The sequence below is a fragment of the Strix aluco genome, chromosome 2 (genome assembly GCF_031877795.1).
Source record: "Strix aluco isolate bStrAlu1 chromosome 2, bStrAlu1.hap1, whole genome shotgun sequence".
Taxonomy (NCBI): Eukaryota; Metazoa; Chordata; class Aves; order Strigiformes; family Strigidae; genus Strix; species Strix aluco.
The window spans coordinates 131,173,275-131,198,785 of NC_133932.1; the positions used below are offsets into that span (position 1 = coordinate 131,173,275).

A 25,511-nucleotide genomic window follows, 5' to 3' on the forward strand; every position below is an offset into this window, starting at 1 on the left:
AGAGTAGTGATTACACAGGAAATTTTCCCAGTATGTTTTACTTGGTGGTATATACTTAGCAGCTTGAAGGTGTAAGCCCTGCAGGACAATTTGCATTACAATAAAGGGGATTCGGAAAGTAATTAGGTGTTTTCTACTTTGAATGTAGAAATATTAAGATAAGATTAGGAAGCACATCAGTAGCATTATTAGGCCACCATGTTTGATGACCAACTACAGTTCTTACCACTTAATAAAAGAGTTGAGCCTGTTGCCTCTCAGAAGAGGAAGGTCATGGCATTCCTTCACCCAGATGTGGACCTCACCAGTAGGTAGAGTCTTCTTTCCTGCAAAAATAAAATGAAACATCTGATTAAGCCTTACCGATCCCTTTTAAGGGTAATTTCTATGATGCAGCAGTTCCTGCCCAGTTGTAGAGGTGATATTCAGCCTAGACTCTCATTATCGCACATCTTAATCCAACATTCCTCTCTGTACTCTTGAAGCTGCAGTCTTCATCCCAAAGTGTTGCAAGATCACATCACATCTGTATTCCTACAATGACATTTTTTCTGTAACAACTGAACAAATACATGCTACTGGTCTTCTCTTTCCAAGCCTCCTAGATAAAGAGATCAGCTTGTCTTCAGTCTATGTGATGTTAGCATTTATTGCCACTTGTACTTTCAAATAAGATCTTTTGTGCTCTTAATATATTTGATTTTTATTGACTGACTGGCTGGATTAAAGACCCAACTTCACTGTCAGACCAGCCAGTATCAGTTGCCAGACAAGATTAAACCAAACAGATTGTACTGCTATAAACTGCTGCATTCTAAATACTTATTGCTGTTTTCTACTTCTAATATTGCTTGAATTTAGTGTGTTGTCATTGCTTATTTAGCAAATCACAGCACCTGCCTGATGATTTATAATCTCTAAAATGATTAGCAAGAAACAGAATTTTGTTACACACAGACTGCATTAAACATCTAAGATTACAGCAATTAGGTCATTTCTTCTGTAGTACCATTAAAAACAACCAAAGATCCTAAAGTGATCTTTGGATCCTAAACTGAATTCATTACCACGGTGATTTACTCCTCTAGAAAAAAAAAAAAATCTACTGTTAAAGCAAGATGTCTGAATTGGCTGAAAAACATTTTAAAAATTTATTGGGTTTTTCTTTTTTTTTTTTTTTCCCCTAAAGAAGAACAAAATCCCCAAGGCCCAACAAACCCAAACAAAGAAGCAATCCATACCTCCAACAGGGTGTGGGACATACTGGAGAGCTAGTTTCATCTCCCCTCTGTTTTCTAGGTTAAGAGCCATTGTCGAAGTCTGAAATTTAAGGAAAAAACCCCACAAATCTCAAACCTTGCAGTTCATGCACAGAATTTACCAAAGCTTTTCACTGGAAGAAGCTTGACTTCTACTCGAGGCTTCCCCCCCGCCCCCTTGTTTCCTTATCCATTAGTCTTCCATCAGTTTACAAGACATGAGATTTTAGGGCATGTTTCATCACTTGACATGCCTCAGATACATAGCACTTCCACTAAAGCAGAAAAGACAACCCAGGAGAGGCCAAAAGGCATTGAGGGTGCATCTTTTCCACTGCTGCACACTTATTTAAAACCAGAACACACACTCTTTCATTCAGGAAACTTACTCTTTGTGCAACAGAAAGTGCACTTTTACAAACTTATTTCTATCGGAATGTTTTGTCTCATTTAATACAATCTAAAAATCAGCCTCAGGAAGAGTTATCTTGCAAAAAGGTGGAAGAATATGTCACTTCTTCAGAGAGTCACAGACCATCTGTAGATGGAACATGGCACCTGTTAATATTTGGTTACATTTATCTACCCAGAGCAGTTTTAAAGTCAGTCGAATTAAACTCGTGTTAAAGACTACCATGACATTTCTGTTTTGTTCTACAAATTATTGAATTTTGGATTGAGCTAATTTTGGAATCAACTAGTGGAGTAAACTCAAGGGAAAAAAGAAAGAGAAAAAGAAAACAGAAGAAACCAGAACTTCTGGCAGTGGCTTAGCTAAAAGTTTAGATTTTGACTGAAACCCATTAACAAATAAGAGGCACGCAGACATGGAAGTCATCATTATATCTGATATTAAAATGATACTGCACTTGCTCCATATTCTCGGGAGGTTTGCTTCATGTTCAGGGAACAAGTGCCTTCAGGGATCTGTTACAGCAACCTGACATAAGTGAAAAATACCTTGAAATTCCTACTCCTTAGACTATGAGAAAGTTTTTCCTACTATAAGAGCTAGCTACTTACTGGACTAATAGAAACCTCAGAACTGTATGTTCCATTTACCAGTAAAGGGCTATTTATGATTATAACCAACACAAACCACAGAACACACAAGACCAGGCCTAAATAAATGACGACTTGGTTTAGTACTTACACAGTGAAAAACACAAAATAGCTAACCCACCCTTAGTAACCTACCCTTGGCTTGAGTGGAAACCAGTTGATCTGCTTGTTGGATTTATCATTCCAGTCCCAAGTTCCTAAATCCAGCTCCACTTCACCAAGGAAGCTATTCCTCCCGAAGGTATCATTATGCCAGACAGAGATATTAAGGCTTTGGTTCTTTAGGAGATCCTTCTCAATTTTATACTGCCAGGAGGAAGAAATGAGGAAAAAAATAAAACAAACTGGATTTTTGTCAATGCTGTGTCTGAAAGTGACAAGGTTAGAAAAAAACATGTCTGGGTTTATACATCTGTAACTGTTCACTTCTTCCATTTCAGAACAAAACTCGTCATGTTTTATTTCTTATTTCAAGCATCTTACACTCATATTTAGCTTGTGCTTGTTTGCAAGAAGTATACAACAACCAGTGTTCTCAATGCCGTATCCAGAGTATACTGGAGAGTTAACCTGTCCATGGAAGGACATGGGTACTTCTACAGACCAATCCATCTCATCCTACTGTCTCTGAGAGCAGCTAGACCTGTGCGTAGAAGTTAAGGTTCCTCATACTTCATGTATGCATGCAGTATTTCGTATCTAGTAATAGTTTGATAAATACCCGCAGTATTTCATTATAGACTGGATTAAAGGTTTTCTTTTTGACAGAAGTCTTCCGTTTGCCCAGCTTGTACTTCTCTGGAAGCAGGTAGGTCTTTACATACCTAAAATTTAGACAGGCTTGTTAGAAGAACAAAACCCCCACTCTTTCCAACTTCCCTTTCCAAAATACACAGGTATTTCCTTATAAAGTAAAAGAAATCCACTTAACTAGCCATTATGTTGGTCAGCTTGTTACATGTAAGAAATGGAACAGCAGTGGTGAACTACAACAATAGTTTCCAAAATGGGACATTAACTTCCTTCTACCAGGGCAAAATCTGTTGAAATGTCTCCTCAAAACAGACAGACACAGAATATTTAACTATAGTATGCCTAGATATCATAATTACAGGCTCTAATCCTACTGAAAACTTAAAGCAGGATTTAGCATCTGGAAAGTTGAATTTTAAAAGAGAATTTCATATTCTTAAAAGTTTGAGCTTCCCATGTTAATATATGTACAATTTACAGTGGCAATTCTATATTCAGTTCAGAGTGGAAAGCCACGTAAGGCATTTTATAGCCTCTTCTTCTATTTAATGGGTTATAGAGATTGGAAAAAAACATCGGTTTTCATTTTCACATTAAAAGAAAAACTTCCATTAAGAAATAAAATATATTCTCTGTACTTACGGGTCTGAACGCTGTCGCTTAACATCTGCCACTGCCAAGTCTTTACACTGGCAAATAAAAATGTGGAGCTCGTTCAGCTGTTCTACATAATCAATAGCAAACTGAATGTTCCCCTTCACATCCACATTGCCAAAGTCTGCGCTATAGATGCTCATTAGACTTCCGCTCACCTGTATCATACAAGAGGAGAAAAATTTTCCAGGCATTGAATTTCCCAGATACTTCAAGATTAGGGTAGAAGCTATGCTTAGAATTCAGACAGTAAAGGAATCAACCGTGTCCCTTTAGATGTAATAACAAAATGTAATGGACACTGTTATACAAGCTTCTTAGCAGGCAGATTAACAGAAGAAAGTTATTTGTAAATCAAAGGTGTTAGGCCAAGTTTTCTACAAAAAAAAATTTGAATGTGTTTATTGCATTGAGATCGAAGAAATAAAGTGATAGGATACTGTAGATTGGAGATTGCCTGTAATCAGACCCTTGAAGTATTACTTATATATCTCTTCAGCTGATTGTCCTTGCAGAAAGCAGAGCCTAAGGGTTTAGGACAACAGGCCTTCTGAAAATACCGACAAAATGATTAGTGATAAAGTCTATATGGCTGAATTCTGTACCTAAATAAAACACTGAAAATTAAACGCTACTTATATAGAAAGAGAAGGATGTACAATTTTTTAATCTCAATATCCTTCCCCGAAATTCTACTTCTCCCCATAAAGTCTTGACTTTTGGTTAGCTGGTTCACTGATTTAATTACATACACCACATACCAATACTGTCTCTTGTTTTCACTTATTTCTCCCCACTTTCTCCTTTTCTAAATGTTTGTTCTATATAAATTATCCCTCACTTTCAGCTACAAATGTAAGCTCTTAGGGTGAAAGCCATCTCTCTGTTCAGTGTTTATAGAGTATGCTGCACACTGGAGTCCTGAACAGGCTCCGATATATTACTAGAAAACAAAAAAAAAAGTGAAACAGATTTTATTTGGTTTAGGCAATTCCATGCAAGGGTTCACGTAACAGAGAGGGAAGGAAGGAGACAGATGCCAAGGGAAGAAAGGCAAAAGGAATAAGAAGGGAGACAAAACAATACTGAAGAGATTAGCAAAAGCAAAGTGCCATTACAACAAGGCTTTGGTTTACATACAGAGGATAAGGAGGCCATGCCAGAAGAGCCGCTAAGATTGGTTAGAGAGCTGGGACTCTTCTTGATTCTGCCAAGGGAATAACTGCTTTCTGATGCTGTATCTGTCTCTCTGTCATCACTCTACAAAAACATCACAGAAAGAAAGTCTGTGTAGGTTCTTTATAATCACAAGGAACATTTAAAAAAAAGCAAACAATTTTAATGTAGATTGAGACTCAGTGAAAACCTGAATTTAAATCTCCTTGTAGTGCAACACGAGTAATTAATATTTCTTGAATTAGGTCATGCAGTTAAAAAGTTGAAAGGGAATTTTTCTGATGGAAAACCTACACTGAAATTTTTCTAAAGCAGTAATGGAACTGGGTTTGTTTTTTGGTTTTTAAATCTTAAATAGCAATGAAAACAAAGTTAACTTTACTGGGGCAATTAAACTCAATTTCCCTACTTCACTACCCTACGCATAAACATATTCAAGTGATAATGCTCAGGTCTCTTACCAGTCCGTTTCTGTTATATAGAAAATCCTATCAATTCTGTGCCCTCTACCTTGAAGGCAGGTAGCTGGAAGGTAACATGCACAGTGGAACAGCACTGGATGCAAGTGAATGGCTTTTACAAAAAGCCTTTCTTACATGAAGGCAAGCAGGGCCCTGCTTTTCCATCAGGGAACTGCAGTTTTGGTTGACTTGGTCATCATCAGGTTATGTGTTTACAACCCCGTTCTGTCTCAATGCTATCACTGTTCCCACGTGTGCCTTGGCATCTTCCTCTGCAAGCTGTTACAGAACATGTTCTCTCCCTGTTATGTTCCACCCACGAACAATTTACAAGGCTCCCCCCGCTCCTTTATACAGTTTTGAACTGCTGTCACAGATCTTCTACTAACAGATGCAAGATTAGTAAACAACAACTTCTATACACATTAAGAAAATTAATATTTACAGAAATAAATACCTAGCATGTAAGCATTCTGAGTAAGTCTTTATAAAGATCCATTGATTGTAGCTTCTCGGGCTGTCTATATTGCTGAGTAAAAGCAGGCCAGGATTGTTCCCCAGTTCAGAGGCCAAAGGTAAGGACTGACTAATGTCCACCCTACCTAAGGCAAGGCTCCTTAAGAGAAAAGTTGTTTCGGAGAGCACTGTTTGGGACTGTCTAAAATAAATCCAGGGAGTGAAGGAACAGTTAAGCAGTGTGGATAATCAGTCCTGTTACATGAACTCTTTGAAAGACAGGAATATCCTAAGCCCTCTTATAGAGGAAGGATACATGGCTTCCATAAGACCATTTTAACTGCTGTCCGCACAGCGGATCAGCAGGAGAGGTACAGGATTGAACCCAGTTCTGCTGACTTTCAACCCTGTTCTTAAATTTACGTAAAGCCTGCTCTCTGACTGGGAACAATCAAAGCTCTTCTTGTGGAGGTTTGTGGAATGTCTGGAAGTTCAGAGACAAGGAATTAAGCACTGGGTGACTGCATGCCTCCAGAACACAGTACACATACAATTTTTTTTTAAAGTTAATTCCAAATATTAAATAAGGATATTGTTACTATTTACAAGTAGAGAACCCTTAAATTTTTAGGCTGTTATCTCTTTTAAGCAGAAGGAAAAGACACTGGTACTTTAAGATATATTTCTTTGTATTTCTTCTTTAATTAGAAAGTCTGTTATTATCAGAATTCAGTATTTTTAATTCCAGAACTGAAGTAGCACATAGAAATAAGTGTTAATACTATCATGACTACATGGTGTCTACAATGCTTATTTCTACCTGTTATTTCTACCAGATTTATGTTATCCATTCATTAGTTTCATGCTTTGTATTGGCCAGATGGTACTGCAGTGATGATAAACTCCAAGGCAGAACAAGCCCATGGTATACATACATGCTATTTTTATAGATATACACTATTTTTTATATATGCATATGTCTTGTAATAAAACCTGTGCTGTGAGCTTCATAACTCAAAACAGTATTGAGACTAATCACAATTTTTAAAATAAATTTTGGGGGTAGAATAAACAGACTTGGGTGCTGAAAATTTCTTATAGTATCAATATGAACCACCCCCAAACCCCTTCTACATGACCAGACTGATTACATATAGTCCTTGGACTTTCAAGTATTTGTGAGACTCGTTCATTCAAAGCCCACATGAGTAAGCTTTTTAATTGGCTTCTTACAGAGGCTGCAACTGGTTGTTTTTAGGTGCCCAGATACCAAACAAGTCTGAAATGAGTATCCCACCTCTAATACTTTGAGATACTAATGTTTTCATCTGTCCATGGTGCAACACTAACAGAAAACTTTCCTCTGCATTCTTCTCAGAAGGGACATTAGGATAGTGAAGTTTTAGAGAATCTTTAGTTAGAGGTATAATTCATAGACACTGAATGGTTTTAAGTTCTGCACTTAAGGTAAGATTAGTCAAACCTGTATCACCACATTTTGCTTATTTCAGACTTTAGTAGGGCATAGGCTAAGACAGGGCACAGCATATTCCTGATTCGGGCCCTTCTGTACTTTTAGACATGTGTTTTAGAAAAATAATCAAAAATACTGATGCTTATGCTGCACTTACAGTGATAAGGGCTGGGGTAAGCAGCAGCTCCTCATTTTAGAGCACAGACACAGGTATTTTTGTGATATTTATGCCCCAAATTCCCATGTCGCATTTAAGTCTGTGTCCACTAATACACATCCTTCATTTGACAGGACTCAGGCGTTTCTACCACCATTTGCTAACAGCTTGTGGGAGGGGGAGTTTGGCATTCACATTCATAATATGGCACTCAGGAAGAAATGAAAAAAAATATCTATGGTGTTGGATATCCAAGTTCAACAATGACAAGGTATTTCCTATTCTCTAAAGCTTCCTGTTCCCTGTGACCAATGGAGCTACCTCTTTTTAATACAGCCTCAGAGCTTATTCTGAGGCCCACACCATGATGATAACAACAATAAAAATAGTCTTACAGTCTATTGTTATTACAGGCACAGTATGTTGTTGGAAATTCTGAAATTTCATTCACGCAGAATTAACAGCTCAGTTCCTGAACCTACATCCCTAAGCAGAACACCAAGCTAATACCCCTCTGAGAAGGGTTACCAGATGGTGACTTTCTTATAGTTTTACATGCTTATTTTAGATTTTAGGCTCTGAAGAAAATAAATATATGCACATACGGATGTTCTGAAGACAAAAAGAGATCTGTTCGTTTAAGGATAGAGATTGCCTTTGGGAATACACAGCAAACATTCACTATGCTTCAATCTCCTAGATAAAACATGCTCTGTATGTTGAGCTATACAGTAAGAATCAACCTCTAGTTACTGGACTAAAGCTTCGGAAAGGTTAGACACAGGTTGTTTGGGGTCATCTTCGATTGTTACACCACAAGCTCAACTCCATGCCATGGTCCAACAGTCAACTAGCTTGGCAGACCCTGGAAGGCACTACTTGACAAATGCAAAATGCCACAGTAACCAAAAGTTTTAGTTACAATATTTCAGAGATGGAACTTACCTCTTCCTGTAGGAATGATGGTACTGACTTGCTCAGTCCTTTGAGTTTTTCAGGATTGGAAAATAGCTTATCAGGCTGTGAAGGCACTGTGGAAACTGAAGAGCAGCAATTCAAAAGGCTTCAAAAATATGTTTGTACATCAAAACAGTGAGATTCCGTAACAGGACACAGTTAAACAACTTCAGATGAAATACATGCACATGCACAACCAGTTTACAACTTGGATACAAGATTTTCCCCCCCCCACCCTGCCCAGGACTCAGAGAAGCTATCATTAGGAAGGATAATCTACTTTGACATCTCCTTAACACTGACCAAAGAACTTTGTCTGGCAGGAGCAGAAATGTTTACATTGCTTGACATGATGTACAAGCCTGGGTGCTGCAGGCAAATTCTGATCAAATATAATGAAGAAAACATTTTCAGTTTACCTTCCAGATTTTCTTCCTAGAACAAGGCTAAGTGCACTCATGCACTAACCATACCATCATTGGCATTAAAGTCATCATAAGGTTCTTGGTAAGAAGTCAGTGTACAAGCCAAACCTTGTTCTTTTATTTACTCAGTCTAATTAATTGCAATAGAAACATTTGTGTAAATCAAGCAATTCTTAGACCAGAACAAGGAAGTTTCAACTATTCTTAGTTAATTATAAGATGCATATCATTAATGATGCACTTCTTTGCAGCCCATCTCTTCAACTTTTGTATACCTCTACTGAAGTCAACTTCTATGCTCTTTCACTGTACAGAGCTTAATTGCACAAGCCAGCCTTGCAAAAAATCCAGTTTGCAGGAAGCCCACAAGTCTCAATTTTCCATGCTCTAACCCCACTTATATTTAATAATGCACTAAAGCTCTGTATCTTTGGACTCAATACACATTGTAAAATGCACCAATACTGAATATTGTATGACAGAGAATTATTTGGCAACAAACAGCCAGCTACAGGGGCATCTATTGCCTAAAATGAAATGCTGCACACATGATGGGATTGTTTGCAAGGCATGAGTTAAGCTTTTGCTGTTGAAGCTCAAACAGCGCTCAACATATCAGTTATGATCAGTATGCAGTTAGATGCAGTTTCCCCACTGAGCAAGTATCTAGTCCAGATGTATAACTTATTAGTTGTTAAATAAAAAAGGATTTTTAATGTATTAGTTTAAACATAAGTGGAGAAGTCTCTCCATTGTTTGCTGGAAGAATCCTATTACTCACTTCCTGCTGCATTTTCATTCCCCTCTCGATGCTGATCAGCTTTCGGACCTGCTCAGTGCAGTATTGACAACAGTCATTCAGCAGCACAAACAGCTTTGCAATGTTATAAATAGTATCAACATATTTTATATGTGGGAAGTTTTTTTACTTCCCCAGGCCCCATATGTTTCTGTGTTTTGCATCACTGTTCTCCTTTGAGGAGCTGGATCATAACAAAGGTAACATGAGTGTACAAGCTAAGCACAGCAAAAAGATGAATAGTATTTCCAAGAGAGCTTGCCTCATTCTGTCTGTGCAGCTATCAGTTTGGCTGTGTGTGTCATTTTTTCAAAAGTTCACTCAATAAATTTAATTGAAAACCCCCACCACCCTTTTCAGATACATTCCATATTGAATGTAAAACATGCTTTCAGTAGGGGCCTCCATGTGAAAGTAAAGTGCAGTGCAGTACTTAAGTCTTGTTAATTTACTGGACACTGCATGCATCCTATTATGCTACAATCATCCTATTTATACTGTAGGCCACTAACAAGCAAAATGCTTTAAAGCATTTAAAACATGACAATAAATGCATCTGTGCACAACAATTTTTTTAAAACTGTAGTGCTTCAATGCAGTAGAGAGTTCTGTGTTATATTCCACCATATTCAGTGTTATTTGATGGTTTTCTATTGTGTTCATCTTGACCTATTCTTGGAGTAGGCTTGCTTTTTATTTTGGTTAGATTTGGAATTTCGAAAGGTATATAGAAAAATTTAACAGTAAGGCATCTGTAATGCACTAATGGACTGATGCTATATCATCAGTAACTGATCTGGCAGTTCATGTATTGCTTAGAGTAATTCTACTTTGCTGGATTGAGATAGAGATTGTAAGAGAGGTTCCTTTTCAACTGATGTATTCTGAAGGGTGTTTTACACTAGCAAAAGCCATCTTGCATCTTATAATGCAACAGAGGAACAGACAAATTCAATATTTACTTAGGCCAAGTCTTTCAACTGAGCTAATGTTCAAAGCTCTCAATGACTTTAGTAACTGTTTCATAGGCTGAATGACCAACAGCCAAAGTAATACACTGGTAGGTGGCACAGAGTTTCTGCAGATATAGCAGGACATAACGTAAGTATATTCCTTAAGAATAAAATACAGTAAAACTCTACAAAAGCATTTCAGTCATGCTGAAGTTAATCAAATCTAAAAGTGCAATACAATTCTTGGTTTTAAAAAAATCCTTCACTAGCAAAGAGAAGCCATTGAGAAAACAATAAACTTCCATGCAGACACAAAAGATATTTACCATCTTCAGCACTAAGAGCTAATTCTTCCTTTGGATTATTTATTTTTCCTTTATCTGTGCAGGAAAAAAGTAACACATAGTTAGAAATTTTGCTGTTCAGTATGATAAAATGGATGGCAGTGGTAATCACTGAATTAAGAGTAATGAGGACAAAAAAGCCCAAACCAACAGAGCCATTAGAATGGTTAAATTCAAGAGATGCTTTCTATGTCACACACTACTTCAAGCCTACATCCAAGCAGCGGACTCGTGTTGACACAGTTTCTATCAAGTGTGCTGCTGCAACCATGTTAGTGCATACCTAGAAACTAGAAGCAAGCAATAGCATAAGTAGTATTAGAAATATTTGCCAACAATAGCCAACATATTTCAAAATCTACACCTCCACACTTCAGTTTACAAACAGAAGTTCAGTTTATGTCTTCCCTGTTAGACATGAGATCAGCAGGAAAACAGTCGGGGGCAGGGTGAAGGGAGACAGGAATAAAAATGAAAAAAATAATCCTAGGAGGCTACAGAGAGAAGTCAGGAATGAATCTTAAGTACAATCTTGTCTCACTGTATTCTCTTCAAGTAAGTTTGGTATATTAACTGCTAGAGCACACAGGTAAAACTACTAAACTAAGATGATTTTTTCATAATTCTACTGTTTACTAATTAGACCCAAGCAAGCAGCCAGGAGACAGTGGCAGCTGCTGCTCATTACTGGTTTGGGTAGTTGCCAATACCTTCACTATCCAAGAAACAGTTCATCACTGATGAACACAGTGCATTTTTGGAAGATGTCTCCTTCCTAGTCCAGTGTTGCTTCAAAATTAACACAAAAGAACTGAAAACTAAACTGTACGAGAAAAGAACTCAGTTCTACAATACAAGCTCCATACAGCTTTTTGAGAAAGACAGACAAAACCACTACTTGACAAAGCTGTATGGAAGACCAGCATGAACACATTTAAGCCAAACTGAGGGTCATGGGAGACACACACAAGCTTTGTGCTCACTTGAGGTGGCTGATGGAATGTCCTCTAGACTTTTGGAAGGCATTTTCCTATCTGCACTCCTTTTCAAAGCCATCAAAACAGGGTTTAATTCTTCTTCTGAACCTGTTACGAGACAAAACACATGAACACTGCACACACAGACATGCCTTTTTAAGCAAGTCACTAAAGAACAACCATGGATTTCCCATGAGAATCTCTTTTGACTGTTAACAAAGACAGTGAATATTCAATGAAGATACAAAATAAGTCCCAGACAAAAGAATTGTCTAATTTTAAGTGTCCATTTGCTTTCTCTAAATTCTCTCAACCATCAGTAGAGAGAGGCAGGTTGGTTGATTTGCCTTGTGTAGGTACCTCTGGCTGTACTGACTAATAAGTGGGTTTCAGGCAATTATGGCAATTATTGTTCTTAAACAATTATAGGGTAAACACAGACTTTAGCCATTTTGTAACTATCTTGTTATGAATCAGCACAAAAAAAGTTAATAGCTTTAGTTTTTTCCTCACTGTAAATTTGTCCATTATATTTTCTCCCCAGTGAAAGAAGTTTTGTTTCAATACTTGTGCAACAGCCACAAAAAAAACCCCAACGGTGGAGATATTTGGATCCCTGAAATTATGCAGTTGTCTCCAAAGGCAGAATCAACACAAACCTAGTTCTTTCAAAAAACTTTAAGACCCTCTCTCCTCCCTATTGCGCTTTCTTCCCCATCAGCCAACTAACCAGGCCTTACGGTGTTGCTGCCTGTAATTATGGGTAAAAACAAATTATGTTTCATTTTTTCTCATTTGAGTTTTCACTGACTTCTATTGGAATCTCACTTTCAAAATAGGCTCAAGAGTAAATTGGCAGGCCCTGGAAACTACACAAATTAATCGGATATTCCAGATAAAGAAAACACTCCTAGTCTCTCAGGAACAGATTAAAAAGGTTAAATTATCTCCTCTATCTTAAGCTCTTCAATGACGATCACATTCTATACATTGACTAGAGCTGTCATTCAACCAATTGATAAGAATCCCAGCAAACAGACCACTTCATTTATATGGCCACTTTCAAGTGCAACAGGCAGCAATGCTAAACAAAATAGCACCAAGTACTGGTATTGTCTTTATATCTAGCCATTCCACTGATAAGTATTTACCTTTGAAGACTAGCTGGTCAAACTAAAGAATGAACTCAGTCAGCCACTGATATTTTTTTTTCCCCTTTTTTAATCCAGGATATTTAAAAGAAATACCAGATTTCAAGTGTTACAATGTTATTAATTTGAAGGAGCTGTCATGGGGGAGGAAGAAAAGGGTAAATCATGAAGACTGATGTGATTGATTCATGCTGCTAAACTCCCCTTACCGAAGAGGCTTACCCAAATGTAGTACATGTTTGTCAAACACTTTCCAATTAAAGGACTTAATTAGTTCTTCTGATCCTTCCCAAACAAATATCCAAAGCATCCAATTAAGAAATAAGTATCACACAGACTTTTGGTTAATATATTTCAACTTGGCTACCAAAAAAATTGTAGCCATGTTTAACAACCCATCACCATGAATTTTAGCAATCAAACGGCTCACGGATTGAGCTTCTGGTTCCAAAGTGGGACTCAGAGTTTTCATCTGAAAACTTGGATCCCAAATTTGAGCCATCCCCTTCCTCTTCATCATTATCCTCATGCTGAGACATTAGGTAGAGTTGAGCTCCTTCTGGCTGGGGGAAGTTGCTCTCATCTTTAAGTTGTGTGCTTGTTCTTCTGAATTTCAACAGTGCTTTAAATTCCGAATTATTTTCAGAGGCATCCAAGGATGTGCTTTCATCTCCCCTTCCTTTTTCATTTATCTTGAATGGCTTGATTGCAGTCATGCTGGTCTCTCCTTCCAAGGGAAGATGATCAGCGGGAGCCAAGTTTCTCTTTTCTTTTTTATTAATAGCTCCATTTCTTTTAGGAAGATCAGAAGCTTTAGTTTCACTTACTGCAAGATCATTTACTGAGGCTTTGATATTTTGTTCTGGAGCTCCCCTTTTGATAGATATTTTCATCTGTGTATGATAGCTACGTAAAGCATCATATGGCTGTGACATTGTCACAAATAAAGTATCTTTTTGTGATGGAAATGTATGATCCCCAAACTTCTCGTGTTTATGTAACTCTTTGGATTTTGGAGATGAAGCTTCAGATGCTTCTTGAAGAAGCTTTTCTGAAGAGCTACTGAATTCACTGAATTTTGCAACAGAAGTTTTTTCTATTATTTCTTGTATCTCCTGAGGACGATCTCTCTCTTGTTGATGTGGAGCATGTACACTTTGACTAGTCCCTATTTTACCTTGCATTTTCTTATCCGTATTTTCCAGCACAGAAGCTGGTGTTTCAGAAACCTCCTTCTGTAGCTTCTGCAAATTAACATCAAATACTTTATATTCAGCCTTGGACACTGCAGATCTTTCTATGGTCTCACTGACTTCCTGAGGCAACTCTCCATCATGCTCACAGGTCATGCTTTTAACTTCCACCTCAGCAGGCCTCCATACTGTGCTGTCAGCACACTTTGGTTTAGGCGGTAACGTTTCTGAGGCCTCCTCCAGCAGCTTCTCTAAAGCAGAACTCAAATCACTGACCTTGGATGGAGCAACAGACTTTTCTATGGTCTCACTGATTTCCTGCAGCAACTCTCTATCATGCTCACAGGTCATGCTTTTAGCTTCCACCTCAGCAGGCCTCCACACTGTGCTGTCAGCACGCTTTGGTTTAGGCGGTGACATTTCTGAGGCCTCCTCCAGCAGCTTCTCCAAAGCAGAACTCAAATCACTGACCTTGGATGGAGCAACAGACTTTTCTATAGTCTCACTGATTTCTTGCGGCAAGTCTCCATCGTGTTCATAGGTTGTGCTTTTAACTTCCATCTCAGCAGGCCTTGGTACCGTGCTAATGGCACGTTTTGGTTTAGGTGGTGGCGTTTCAGAGACTTCCTTCAGCAGTTTCTCTAAAGCAGAACTCAAATCACTGACCTTGGATGGGGCAACAGACTTTTCTATAGTCTCACTGATTTCCTGTGGCAAGTCTCCATCGTGTTCATAGGTTGTGCTTTTAACTTCCATCTGAGCAGGCCTTGGTACCGTGCTAATGGCACGTTTTGGTTTAGGAGGTGGCATTTCAGAGACTTCCTCCAGCAGCTTCTCTAAAGCAGATCTCAAGCCACTGACCTTGGATGGGGCAAGAGACTTTTCTATGATCTCATTGACCTCTTCAGGCTGACCAGTATCTTCCTGGCATGTCAGTTCTATGCTGCAATTAGTTTGTGATAAACTATTTGTGTCATTTGATGTTTTCATTCCCACCCTCCTATACTCAGAAGGTTGAGATGCAAAGGTTTCCCTGAACAGGTTCTGAAAACCAGCTTGAGGCCTCTGAGAACCCTCAAGAGTATCATCATTGTCTGCTGCCTGACGTTGTAGACAGAAAGGTTCAAATTCCCTAAACAGTTTCCTGGGCCCTTTTTTGTTTTCATGCTCATCTATTGATGGCACATACATTTTCCCTAAGCTTTTACTTATTTCTTTTTGTTGATCAGCAGAAGAAGTGTCATGGCTCTGTTCTACTGTTCTTTCAAAAACCCTGCACTGATTTAAGTGAAAAGTTGTCTCTTTCAAAATGTTTTCTTTTAGGTTCAAATTAGATGACAACTCAGAGGCTTCCTTTTCTAACTTCTTTAGGCCTAATTTGAATGCATCAAGCCCAGCCTTAGGTTGAACAACCTTATCCACAGTCTCTGCAGCTTCCTCTTTAGGGAGACTGACATCTAATGGAGTAGTCTTGTTCTCCACTTTTTCTATAGGTAAACATTGCCAATCATCTACTGCTGTCTCCTTTAAAACATCTTTATCACTGGGTGATTGGAGCAAATGCAAGGAAACATGATGTTCTTTTGATGAAACAATACCTTTTTCTATACATTCTTTAACTTCTTGCTCTGGAAGACCCATCTTTTCCTGGAGTTTTGAGATAACTGGTTTTCTGTCCAGCTGGACAGAGTCTATATTTTTTGTGTGTGTCACATTCAGACCTTCCAGCGTAGGTGATCCTAGAAACACTTCACATACCACAGAATCTAATTTCTGTGTGTTTTTTCTCTCAGATGTTTGGGTTTGTTGTTGAATTAACTCTTGCTTGCTCACGTTCTCTCTGCCCTTTTTATCTTCCTTTGATTTTCTTTCATAGGTTATTGAACTAGTATTGTTTGGCAAAGAAACATCTCCCCTATCAATGCTATTCTGTAATTTAACTCCAGTATCCCAGAAGTTTCTCAAACTCTGGAACTGTGAAGGATCTGAAATTTGATTCTTGGACTTTTCATTCATTTTTTCTTTTAAAGACAAAACCTGGAAGTGGGGCTTCTGTTGGGAACAAGCAGCAGCTTTTTCTTTAAGTGTTTCTTTCTCATCTTTGTCTTCACTTTCTATGGAAGTTGAATTGGCACCAACTCTTGACTCCAAGTTACTGGCTTTTGGCAATTCTGTGGATTCATGAACTTCATCAGATGGAAATCTTCTTTCTGTTTTTTCAACCGTGTGGCCTGGTCCAAACTCAAAAGAGTTCTGATGTTCATTTCTTGAAGTCTGGCTTGCACAACTTAGTTTAGCACTTCTTAACATATTCTTGCTTTGATCATCCAATCCATTAGGTAGGTATACTGCAGTTGGGTTTATTTTGTCACTTTCTCTGAGACCTTTCAATGCACCACCACCTGATGCATTAGTATTGATATTAACTTCTTTCTCCCCATGACTGAGGATAGTTTTATCCCTCTCCCAGAATGCTCTGATCTCCTTTATTCTTCTTTTTTCTCGTATTGCCCTCTCTGATTCACATTTCTGAGCTGGTAGCTTGTGTTCTTGATGTTCCAAGAAATTTGATTTTTTATTTTGTTGCTTGATTTCTTGACCATGTTCTCTTTCTTCATCTCTTGTACATTCAAATTCAGTTAGGAATTTGCCATTTTGCTTCTCATTCTCTTCCCCTTTCTTAGGTTTCATCCTCTCTTTTATCAGCTGTGTATCTTCTGAAATAAGTGATGCAGATGAAATACTATTCTGTTGTTTAATCTTTCCAAACAGTAACTCTTCTGTAACTTTTGTTTTTCCATCCATGCTAGGCCCACTGTGTTCTGGAGGAAGAACTGCTGTTCTGGATGAGAAGTCCACTTCCTCTTTGGGTTCCCTGCCTTGGGATCTGGCTGATACATGTTTCCTATCTTCAGTACCAGAACTTCTTTCCAACCAATTTAAAATTTTTGATACAGATTCATCAGCCACTTTGAGTTCATCAGCATGTTTGTCAGGCTTGAAAGTGGTTTTAGCATCTTGCTCCTCAACAAGATCAGGCTTACCTTGTTGAAGACTTGTAGAATTGGTATTTGACACCTCATGTGCTTCTGTCTTAGCAGAAAGCTGATGTTTATCTATAAGGTAAACAAACTTAACAGAGTTAGGAATCAGTCACACAATTCTATAAATGTTTGATCTATCTTGAAAAATCTCTCAGATTATTTTTTTTAACTGTTAGCAGAGAAAAAGAGTTCTCTGTCCTTTTATTTTTGGAAAGAACCATACTGCAGGCAATGGAGTAAAAAGTAAAATTCCTGCATTGATATATCCTACCGGAAGATTAATCATATTACTTTCGAGGGTGCAAGCAGATAAGATTGGTTATCCCCATTCTAAAGGAAATGGCTACATTGAAGGGGGGGTGGGGGGAGGAAGGCAGCAGGGGGAACAACTCAGAATACTTGTGTTTAGTCTCATGAGCAAATCGCCAAGTCACAACTGGATTACTACCACAGACAGTCAACAGCAGTACACCAAAATTTCTTCAGTTCCCATGCAGACAGATCTACCCGGCCTTATGACAGGTATTTTATCCAAATGCCATCACTTCACCTTCATCATCCACAATAAAGGTGCCTATGCAGGCTCTGATCTGATTGTTAATTCTTAAGAATACCAATAGAAGATAATCTAAAAAATACTGGACTACATTAGAGCATTAAAATACAAAAAGGTGATTTAGAATTTAATTCTGCAGTATGTAGCACATTCCTACTATTTCTGTTTCCTAGTTGTCAATTCTCAGATACAAGTGATTTAAACATTAATGAATACGTGCCATATGCTATTGCATTCTGTTCTTCACTCCTATTAGTCTCTTACCAGTAAAGTTTTTGTGTGACTTTGATTCATGGCTCAAGATCTGGTTGGATTTATTTTCATGTGTCTCATCAACACTCAGTTCGTTATTGCCATTTGGCAGGATATTGCTGGAGGTTTTCTGCAGACTTTCAAGTTTCTTAGGAGTAACCGTCTTTGTCTGCGAGGCTTCATTACCCAGGAAGGCTGACCTATTAGTGTCACAAGGGCCAGATGCTGATGTATCTTCTCGTAAGCCATCTTTTGTTTTTACTTGTAAAGCTGATGAATAGGTTCCCAAAGGTTTTGCAGCAGGAATTTGCTTATTCCCCAATGAATCTGATCTAATAGCATTGCTTCCACTACTCTTTATTTCATCAGATTCTAACAAATCAAACTCTCCTGTTTCTCTACCACGGTGTAGCTGTGGGCTTTGCAGAGGTTCTCCTTTACCTGTGCTAGATGAGAACCTCACTTGTTTTAGTTTTTCTAGTGAAATTTCTGTGGAGTCTCCCGCTTCTTCCATAAGAGAGTTCTTCTCAGCTTCTCCTTCAAAAATAGTTGCAGTAGGAAGACCATTCTTTTTTGGAACATCTAACATCTGACTAACACGAACTTCTGAGTCAGTGGAACTTGAACTTGAACTGCGCTTCAGAATGCCCCTGGGCAGTGTACCAATGCCATTAATCCTCTCAGTCTGTTTGGCTGGTTTTGGAACAAAATCTTCTCTTTGTGACACAGGACCTGTTGCTTTATGAATTAATTTTCTAGCTTTTGGGACAGGACGCTTAACTAGTCCCTTCTGTGATTCATCAGGAGGTTCTACAGAAGGCTTCTTATGTTTCTCTGTTTCATCATTTTGTAAGTTTGGTTTAGGTTGGCTCTCTTCTGAGAGTGACAAAATTTCTGTAAGACATATAGAGAATAAATCATGAGTTTACATGACATTCATCTGCATAAACAGAGGGGTATGACAGTGCAGATCTAGAATGTAGTGATTATACCGGTTTATTGAAAACATCTGCAGTAAAAGACATGCAGAAATTCAACACTGGTATTGATTTCATTTGTATGTAATAGGATGTTTTAGCAGATGTAAATCCTGCAGTTATTTCTTATTCTAGAAATATTAACTATTTGATGATTCCAAAGATAGAGAGCACAACAAATTTTTGATCAGCATTATTCCTGCAAGGGACAAAGTCTGCAGGGAAAGGCAGCTTTAGAATATGCATATGCTTCTTCAGGTTCAGAACATCAACAGCAACCTACAGAAATTGAATCAGGCTATTTCCATGTTCATACGGAACAAGGTAAAATTCAGAAGTGATCTCCTGGTAGGGAGATAAATTTTTTTTTATTCCTAATGCGCAAGTCTTCCTTTTTCCTGTTGGCAAGCTTTATGACAGAGACAGGAGAGTAATTTCCACATATAAACCTGCAAATTACAACTTCAAATGCCTGTATTGTGATATATCACCACTCATCTACTTGCTTGCGGAGAATACTGCAGGAAAGGGAGGATTTGAAAATAAACAGGACTGAGAAAACAAAGGAAAATAATAAAGATCAAAGAGTTAGGTTTCTTCTGTTGAGCCAATAGCAGTAAAGACTGGAAGGTCATAAAGGCAGCTATGCCAAATTCAAGGAAGTTTCTCTGTTCTCTTAAATGCAATTCAGGACAAACAGCCCTCTCAGATGGAGTGCTTAATACTGACTGGAACTGTGAGTAAAACAAAGGAAGCAAAACCCACTTACTCATGTAAACAGTCATTTCCAAAACATGGGGTTTGAAATGAACTAGCTGATAGGTCCAAGTAGTTAAGATAAAACAGGTTTTGATATCTTACAAAAGAAGCAATGAAAGTAAAAGTAATTTCCATATAAGCCACCAAGAAATTCACAGTCATATGCTAAATAAGTATATTTACCCTTTGATAGCTGAGGCAGAGTGGCTGGTCTGTTTTCTGATTCCCCGCTGTTCAAGTTATCACCTGGTGCAGTGGTATTAAATGGATTTCTCCTTTGCTAAAAAAGGAACGAACATTATAGTTGCAGTCAAATTGTTGCATCAGTACAGTCTTGACAAAATAAACGAAAAGTGCAGTGATTTCCTCTGCCTCACTCCCCTGTCAGCAAAGAGTCTGAAAGCATGCCTCAAACTGGATACATGACAAAAAAACCTAAACAATATGAACCAGGGAACTATCAGAAGTGCTAGTGATAGCCTCATCTTGTTCTTTTTGAAGTCACCAACAGCAGAGATAAGCCACCACTTAAAGACACCTGAAAATCCCCAGTTGTTGCAAGTTAAATAATTTCTAGTTAATATCTCTAATTAAATATCTCTAGTTCTGTGACTTCAGAGATATTGAAACACAGCAGGACAATTCTTTTCAGTGGTTAGAAATAATGTCAAGCACAGACAGCCACTGAGTATAGCCATAACAGCACTTCGGTGCTGAACTTTGAGTGGTTTCCATTGTCTCCCTCTAAAACAAACAAACAAAAACAATACTCATTTGTTTTCCACCTTATTATCTTTCTTCCTCAAATCTTTAATTGTCTTTACCACCGAAGCAAAGAAACACACAAAATGTAAAAGATAGCTTCTGCTATATTTAATACCAGCCATACCTTTACTTGTGAGATTGCCGCCTTCATAGATCTTTCCTCTGGTTTGTCTAACACAGAGGTTATTGTTTTAGAACTGCAAAGAAAAAGCATATAACAAACTTCAGCAAACAGGACATTACTTTAAGCCTTTTTGAAAAAGCAAAACAAACATTCATTTATATATACTCACATATAACCTCTTGGCACCTAAAGCTTTCTATTTAGCCTGTTCCCATCAGATTTATCACACAGAATCATCTAGGTTGGAAAGGACCTTGAAGATCATCTAGTCCAACCGTTAACCCAACATTGACAGTTCCCAACTACACCATATCCCTAAGTGCTATGTCAACCCGCCTCTTGAACACCTCCAGGGATGGGGACTCCACCACCTCCCTGGGCAGCCCATTCCAACGCCTAACAACCCGTTCTGTAAAGAAATGCTTCCTAATATCCAGTCTAAACCTTCCCTGGCGCAACTTGAGGCCATTCCCTCTTGTCCTATCACTTATTACTTGGTTCAAGAGGTTCATCCCCAGCTCTCTGCAACCTCCCTTCAGGTAGTTGTAGAGGACGATGAGGTTTCATTTAGAAACAAGCCTTCTCCTTTCCATAGCAAGGGAATATTCTTGCTGCTTTGTTTCCTTACAAAAATTTCTTTGCATGTTAAAGAATTCAATACAACTTCTTCTTGGTGTGACAGAAATAATTTTTTTATATCTTTTAGATTTTTAAGCAAGCTTTATGTAATATAGCCGCTCTCCAGACAATATCGGTGTTGTCATCTCCATCCTTGCCCTACATTTATACTTCTAGGACTGAAATCAAAGTGGAAGAAAGTGCCAAAATCTGATAAAAATAGAGTTTTGCAAACTCTGAGTAAGAAAAATCAGAGGAGCCCTATCAGCACTATGGCAAATACATGACACGCCACAGATGACAACACATTCCCTCAGAGGTACAGCTTATAAGCTACTCTTCCAATTAAGATCCATAAAATCTGTTGTTTGATAGCATAAGTGAAGTTATTACTTGTGATCCTGACTAATTATAGCCCAAATAAGGAGAAATTAAAACAGCTAGAAGAGACAGCTCCTACTTTATATCAAGAAATCTTTCATCTATTTGCAGAACGATGCAAGGGTTTTTTTCCAAAACCATTTCCAAAATAGATTATTACAATTTGAGTTTATCTAAACATCTCAGATATGAAAAAGCATTTGTTTTCTGAAGATGGAAGTTCGATGTGGATTTAAATATGATCTTTATAGAACAACATCATTCAGTATCTTAACTTTATCTAGAAAATGCTGTCATTAAACCAACTTATGTGTTTATGATTTTGGGAATGGGGGAAACAGTACAAGGCAGGAAAAATGAATATTCTCAAGGTAGGAAACAGCGCCTCATGCTAGGAAGAAAAACAACTCCTGTGTTTTTTCCATTATAGATGTACAAGGAGATTCCAATACTGAGTATTTCTTTGGTCGTGATCACTGGTATGGGTGAAAAGGCTTTCAGATATTGATTGGTAAGCAGCAGAGCCACAAGACAGTGCTTTTGAGGACAGATGTGGTACCTCAGGACAAGATAACAGCTCCCAGCTCTCATCAAGGGTCAGGTTCAAACAGGAGCTGCCTCCTCACATGGACAAAGATCTCTCCAGTCGGGTAACTGGCAACAGTCTGCCCTGATGAGGAAAGAACTTTCCCATCTTCTCCAGGGTGCAGTACAGTTAACCTCAAAGTTTAGAAAAAAAATGTCTGGGAGCCACACTTGAAAGGCTACTGGCCTCTGGACTGCTAAGTGTGTGTGAGAAGTGACATCACTTCCATTTTACAAATGGGAAAACATCAATCATTATGGAGAAGATGACACAGTAACAAGCAGCCTGAACATAAGGCTAGGAAAAAAAATACCAGTTGTAATCTCAGCTATAAACTTCTGTATCTCTTCCTCACTCTTTTGGTTTAACACTACCTTTAAGAAATATACCACCACGCATAGTGATACAAATTTAAGGTATGAGCTGATCTGGTAATGGAAACTATGGCATGGGTGAAAAAAAGTAAACTGTTCTCATTTCAGCACTAACTGCAGCAGCCTCTTATATGTACACACCACGTATATATAACAGATTATTATTGTTCTTTTTATTCTTCTCTGATCCTAAATAAGAAAAAAAAAAAATATAGTTCCCAAAGATCTCAGTACTGCAACTTTTCTTTTCAAAAAATAGCATTCCACATTAGTTTTTAACCTTAGTTCTAATACTTCTTTTTTTTTTAGTCTGAAAATACATGTATTTAAAGAAACTTTGTTCTGATGAACTAGACTTTGTGTTCTTGCTTTTATAAAGCACTAGAGTTTGGTTTTGTTTTTAAGAGCACCTGTGTGCTCCTGTACTTTGTGTCTCATCTACACCATCTACTACCCAACAAGACAAACATGATCTTGGTTGGTTTGTTTTGGGTTTTTTTTGGGGTTTTTTTTTTTTTTTTTAAGGTCTAGGTCATGAATGCTTCAAGCCTTCGCTCATGTAAAATGAAGAAAATACTGTTATGTACACTGGGCTGCAAGAAACTGGTAAGACATTCTTTGGTCTGCAGTTTTTACAGGCAGGCAGGTAACTTTAAGTCTCATTGAACACACACACACAATCCCACAGTATTTTAATGCAATGCTGCTTCAGATTTACCACAGAAAAATTAAAGAGTTGTTCATTTGGCATTACATACTGAAAACCTTGCTCTAAAGAAAACAAGGTAGAGAAAAGAAAACCACACCCAGGATCCTGTAAATTTCACAACAAATGGTCTGAAAATACAAGTTTACCCTCAACCCATACAGATGGCAAACAATCTGGGAACAATCAGTTCCCAGATATGCTGCATTCACAAGGCTAATCTAAGAGAGTGTATGAAGCCAAACTGATAAATACACCCTGATTAAAAAATTCCTGCATTGCAATTCAGCAAAACAAAGAGCTGAGAACCACAGTGAAGGCCCAAACTCCACACAGACTGGACAGCACTGGACAGCAACCAAGAGGCAACAAGGCAAAGGCAGGAGCAAAGACGGAGAAAGGGGTTATAGATTTGCAGGCATTGTCAATACAGTCTACTCAGAAATAGCCTCCCATAAAAAAAAAAAAGCCTTCCTGGGCTCATCCTGAACAGTAGAGAATCTGGTGCGAGTAAAGCTAGTGCAATTTAATGGCACTCCATAAAAGTGTCCTTATCTAGGTATCCCAGCACCCCTATCATTCCAGCAAAACTACATGGATTTTAGGAATTAGGCCTTTTGTGCAAATTTTTCACCTTGCAGAACTCTAGAACCCACAATTGTCACCTGTTCAAAGTAGGCTAAGAATATCTTCTAGCCTAGGGAAGAAAACAACCTACAAATTTTAATTTGAAAGGTAAAACCCCTTTAACACTGTCCTTTTTTTGAGATTCAGCATATAGATAGATGATATCACTGAACAGAGGTAATATTGACAGTCTGAGTCACCCTAGGAAAACTTGCTCTGTGCAAGGTTACACCTTCAAAGACACTTCACACACCTGGCTTGTAAAGACTCTGGTATGCAAGGAAAGTACCACAGTGATAAAATGCCCAAGAAAAAAAATCATAGCTTCATTACTAAATTTAGGTGTTTGGGGTGTGGGGATGAAGATCACTATGGTAATTTTAAGAATATAGTTGTGGGCTGATTTCTGTCCCACCTAATATAGCAGGATCCTAACTCAACAGCAGTTGAACTGGCCCCAGGGCTGGATTCGATCCTGAGCAGTTTACAAACAGATCTACCAGAACTGAACTTTCTTCACATTCAGTAAGAATTGGTTTGGTTTAAGAGTAGGATCCAGAACAAAAAAAAAAAGTCTGGGTAATTTTTTATCACATATCTTCTGGTCCCAATCCTCAGGTTAGCAGTTGTTCAGTTTATGCAAAGCCTGCCAGCCAGTGCTGGCCTGAAGCCCACTCTTAGAGAAGGGGGAAAAAAAAAAAACCCAAAACCCTAAAATCCACAACTCCCACAAACCTACCCTGAAAGCAGCACTTTAAAATTTTTTAAAAGTCCAATGCTTGAACCACATGTAGCATTTGGGCACTAGAAGCTGTGAACTCACTTGGTGCAGTCCTAAACTCCAGAATGATACTCTGTCTCATCCTCTTAATTCTAGCCATGTTGAGACTACTGCATTGCAACAGGAAGAGTCAATTAATTCGTCCTGGCTCTGCTATCCTAACAGCCAAATTAAATGTTTGTGGTGTCTAGGTTTTCCCTTCCCACCCAACTGGTGGGGTTATTGCTTTCCCAGAATTGTGTTTCTACTCAATTCCTGATCAGTTGCTGCCCTTAGAGACAAGCCCACAGCCATGTCAGGCCAGTTTCTTTCGAAGTCCAGTATTAAGAGAATAGAAAAGAGGAGTATTTTAAAGACATAGTGCACCTCCTGCAAATTTCCCACACGTTGTGTAAACTAAGCTCAGTCACAGTGAAATAAGCCCATACTGAAATCATAAGCATTGAATTGCACATAGTCCTGCCATTTTGCTTGCTTCATCTTTTGACATTTTAGAAGCAAATAATCTGAGACACCTAATCAAGTATTTATGCAAAGTAAATGCAAGTAAGCATCCAGTCCACATATTCTAAGGACCACTTCCAACTGCCTCATAAATCCTGGACTGTGTGAGCTTGCTTTAAAGGGTATTGGTGAGAGTATGAGCACACATGAACAAGGCATACAGGCTGATTAATTTCTGGCACAATTTGGAGCAAGGGGCAGCAGAG

At 38.2% G+C, this 25,511-nt stretch overlaps 1 protein-coding gene across 5 annotated transcripts in view; it reads right to left on the reverse strand.

Annotated features, from left to right (window-relative positions):
• Positions 1 to 25,511, reverse strand: part of SYTL2 (synaptotagmin like 2) — a 64,614-nt gene that overhangs the window by 3,796 nt on the left and 35,307 nt on the right. For 2 of the 5 annotated variants that reach the window (XM_074816381.1, XM_074816380.1), the window contains exons 5-18: positions 20,729 to 20,801; positions 20,023 to 20,119; positions 18,116 to 18,997; positions 17,296 to 17,367; positions 11,914 to 12,015; positions 10,913 to 10,966; positions 9,616 to 9,663; positions 8,398 to 8,492; positions 4,869 to 4,988; positions 3,717 to 3,886; positions 3,043 to 3,145; positions 2,457 to 2,627; positions 1,242 to 1,320; positions 227 to 326 (exon numbers count right to left, since the gene is read on the reverse strand). In XM_074816381.1, the coding sequence (XP_074672482.1) occupies positions 227 to 326; positions 1,242 to 1,320; positions 2,457 to 2,627; positions 3,043 to 3,145; positions 3,717 to 3,886; positions 4,869 to 4,988; positions 8,398 to 8,492; positions 9,616 to 9,663; positions 10,913 to 10,966; positions 11,914 to 12,015; positions 17,296 to 17,367; positions 18,116 to 18,997; positions 20,023 to 20,119; positions 20,729 to 20,801 (2,166 nt within the window). Of the gene's footprint in view, positions 1 to 226; positions 327 to 1,241; positions 1,321 to 2,456; positions 2,628 to 3,042; positions 3,146 to 3,716; positions 3,887 to 4,868; positions 4,989 to 8,397; positions 8,493 to 9,615; positions 9,664 to 10,912; positions 10,967 to 11,913; positions 12,016 to 13,488; positions 13,524 to 17,295; positions 17,368 to 18,115; positions 18,998 to 20,022; positions 20,120 to 20,728; positions 20,802 to 25,511 lie in introns of those variants that run through there. The other 3 variants (XM_074816382.1, XM_074816383.1, XM_074816385.1) reach the window with 3 other exon arrangements.